This window comes from Sphaeroforma arctica (assembly GCF_001186125.1).
Source record: "Sphaeroforma arctica JP610 unplaced genomic scaffold supercont1.3038, whole genome shotgun sequence".
NCBI lineage: Eukaryota > Ichthyosporea > Ichthyophonida > Sphaeroforma > Sphaeroforma arctica.
In genome coordinates this window covers 1-3,670 of record NW_014037520.1, presented here as the reverse complement: position 1 = coordinate 3,670, position 3,670 = coordinate 1, and the positions used below count along the sequence as shown (strand labels likewise).

The 3,670-nt window shown below is 41.6% G+C and overlaps 1 protein-coding gene across 1 annotated transcript; it reads right to left on the bottom strand.

Annotated features, from left to right (window-relative positions):
- Window positions 1-499: 499 nt before the first annotated feature.
- SARC_13225 (hypothetical protein) lies at window positions 500-2,050 on the bottom strand. The gene has a single exon (XM_014292649.1). It carries the CDS (start codon window positions 1,855-1,857, stop codon window positions 1,531-1,533), a length of 327 nt encoding a protein of 108 aa, XP_014148124.1. The 5' UTR covers window positions 1,858-2,050; the 3' UTR covers window positions 500-1,530.
- Between the last annotated feature and the right edge of the window lie 1,620 nt (window positions 2,051-3,670).

Genomic DNA, 3,670 nt, shown 5'->3' with positions numbered 1-3,670 from the left:
CAATCATATCAAAATAGAGCCATGTCCTATACGTCCTATACGTCTATATGTTTTATAAAAATCGCATACACGTGTCGATAAAGAAAGCCCGCCTCGCCCATTCGAACATATTTGGTATGTGTTGTCATCAGAGCTTTTCTGCCAGTATTGTTGGCTTGCGTTGAGTAAATACCACCCCAGGGACCAGGGCACCAGGCCAAGGCCCCAGGGGCCACGGCCCAGCCAGAAAATAGAACACTCGATTCCTTTCGATTCCTAATTTTGGGGCAAATCTGTCCAAATTTAGTGTTTATTACATCACGTCACGATTATTTTGGATCGAAACACATTTTTGTGTAAACAATGGCTGGTTTTATTGTTTTGTTTTGTTTTGTTTTTTTGTTTTTTAAAAACAAGAACCAAAAAAAGATAAAATATTTTTTTTTAAATATTTAGGTTCTTGTAAAACGAAACTCTATAATATTTTTAAAAAACAAAATATTTACGATTTTTAGAAAATTTGTTCAACGTATTTATTTTTATTAGCCGTGGGTGGACCTGCACCTCCACGAAGCCTTTGTGGCGCGTCTCGTTCCCAACATTCAGGCTGCGTGTGCTTGCCATAAGACCATTGTACACTTGTCATCCTGTAGACTACGATGTCCTTACTACACTCACTGGTGTGTATGGTCAAGAGACATTCATAGACACTCCGTGCCAGTTACCAATTGACTTTGCCCGCATTTCACCCTCGTCCCTGCTTTGTAAAGCGGTTACCCTACTCCACAGTCTGCTGAGTTTTAGGGAGTGGTCTGAAGCGGGGAGCTCTCATATTACAACCACCAACGGTTTTCGTTGCGGGGGCAACTGAGTCCAATCAGGGTTATGTGTGGCGCGTAGACTGTATGCAGCAGCTAGGAAAGAGCGAAGTGTCATTTAGGTATAGAGCCCGGCAGTACTCGGAGACTACTAACGAGTTCCATAGTGATCCAGCCGTAACTCTAGCCGAGTTTGGCCCTAGTTCGTACATCGCCGGAACAGCATGTTAGATTTAAAAATAAACTTACTTAATAAAAAGGGGAAGGGATATAGCCTGCTATTAGAGTACGTAGCAGGGGATTCCATCATCAACAGAACGTAAGGAGGCTACAAAGGACCTTTACTTCCTTAGTCGAAAAATCCTCGGTTCGGGCATTTTCGTTCCCACAGAGCTTCAGTGCCTTTTTGAGATCGTAGAGTCCGTATGCAAACTCCGTGGTGTGTATCCACTCTATTAGCGATGAAATAAAGCGGTACGCGTCGCTCAAGTGTTGGTTTCGGACTGTGAATACGTACTCTCGCCGAAATCGCCAATTACCGCCATATCCCGTCCGCCACGATTGATCACTAACACATTGGCAGCGTGTAAGTCGCCATGGTAGACTCCACGATTCGCCATTTCCTCGATAGAGTAAAAAACGTCAATAATGAGCACACGCAGTTGATCGTAGTCAATCGAGCCCCAGCGCAGAATTTGTGTAAGGTCACCTATCGCTAACTCCATCGCCAAAATTAAATAATTGTGCGATTCCGATGTGCACTCTGGTGTATCGTAGTACTGTAAGACGTAATCTGGGATTCGGTCGGTGAGTTCATAGCGAACCCCTCCAACATGGCCTTGTTCATGTTGGGCTCAAACTTTACGGCAACGGGAAAGCCGGCAACCTCAGTCTTGTAGACTACGGCCGACATACTGGGGGACCCAATTCGTGCGCTTAGTGAAAGGTAGAGTGTACTGTCGAGCGCTGCGCGCAGTTTTGCGAGCTGTGCGTCATCGAGACCGTGGAACCGTGGCTGCAGTTCGCGTTCCCACGGGAAACTTAAAAGTGACGTCTTCATTCTTGTCACCAAAAAATACGTTATTTGTTCGGATATTTATACCAATATTATTGTATGGTTTGCAGCGCCGCAAACAGCACCACGTTACAAGAGCGCCGACCTTGTTGACACAATTGAAAAATCGGCAGACTCCAGATTGATCAATAGACCTCAGAACATCGATTTTAAAAAGTACTGATTCATGAGACTACCATATTCCAGAATATGGCCCTATTTGCCACATACCCTATTTAAATACCCACATATAAAGTCATAACGTACACGCAATGAAACTGAAAACGTAATGTTTTACGTTAACGCAATGAATCATGGAAGTTTAAAAAAAAATTGCTTCCAAAACGACAATTTTGTACAAAACTTTTTTTCTTCAACATTTGTTCCAAATAGATCAACAAATGACAAATATGCGTTGGACCGGATCCAAAACTGCAAAAGTTCATTTTATATATCATAAATATCAAGTAGCCGCCCATATTTTGGCAGATAGAGTTGGGTGGCATATGCCAATATATTGGCGGGCTCCATCACCAAGGTCTTATAACTTACGAAAACGTGTCCCGTTTACCGCTAACGCAATGTTTTTAAAACGTGTTTACGCTTAACGTAATGAAACGTGCCTACCCATCGGGAACCTGACCCCACGGGCCCACACTCCACTTCCACAGAGGTGTTCACGTTGAGTGACTGTTTCGTGTTCAACCCATCCTAAACTCTATTTAAAAAAAAGGGGGGGGGACTTTCTATTGTATGATTCAATGGGTTATGTTTCTATTGCATTCGAAAATAGATTATAATACCACACAACCAGGGCTCACCAGGACAATAAAACCGGACAGGTGAAAAGGTTTAATACCAGTTTCAGTCTTCCCTAAAAATATAAGGCACTTCAAGAGTACGGATTTTATTTTTATTGTGTGTATGAATGTTACGATTATGTATAAACAGACTTCAGAGTACGTATATACATATTTATAAAATAAAGGAACACATCATCCACTGAATATGATAATATGATTTTTTTTACTACTCTTTTTATATATATTTATTATATTTATATATACAACTTGGCTTCCCTGGCCGCTCATACAAGCATGAACGCAGAGAAAGGCAACAAAATAACATCATATTTAGCAAATATACTTTCAACCAAACCAGAGCGTGCTTTGGCGCATAACCCCTATTAATATTCTGACCGACAATATTAGTTTTGATTATATGCATCGCATTGTGAAAACCAAAGCCCATAGCTATTTCATCCACGATAAACTTAAGCCATTTAGAAATATACTACACAGTACACACACTATGAAGAGAGCTGTACGAAACTCCAAGAATCAAACCGGGCCTCATGTGGGTATACGCAGAGCCAAGACCGAGCCCAGGGGTGTGCTCATCAACTCTAACGACTTAACCGTATGTGTGATCGATGTAATTACATCGAGCAATGTACTTTAACTGTGAATATGCTTTCAACCCTTTTTGAATTGGCTCTGAGTGCAATCATTGCCAACGTAACCGTCACTCTGCCATGTTGATTTATGGGTGCCTGTAAATTTGAGCTAAACCTGTGCTTGATTACATTTGCAATGTTTTCGGCGCGGCGCGGATATATGAAGCATTTGATATTCTGCTGGTACACATGGAACTCGTACAGTGGGACGAAATTTTAGTTGTATTTTGTGCTTCGATTTTATATGGTGTCTTGGGGGCATGTTGGTATACTAATTGGGGATCAATATTACAACAAACTTGCTATTGATGACATGCATTTTTTAAATCGTGCCTGTTTACTAGCAGTATTGTTGTGCACATT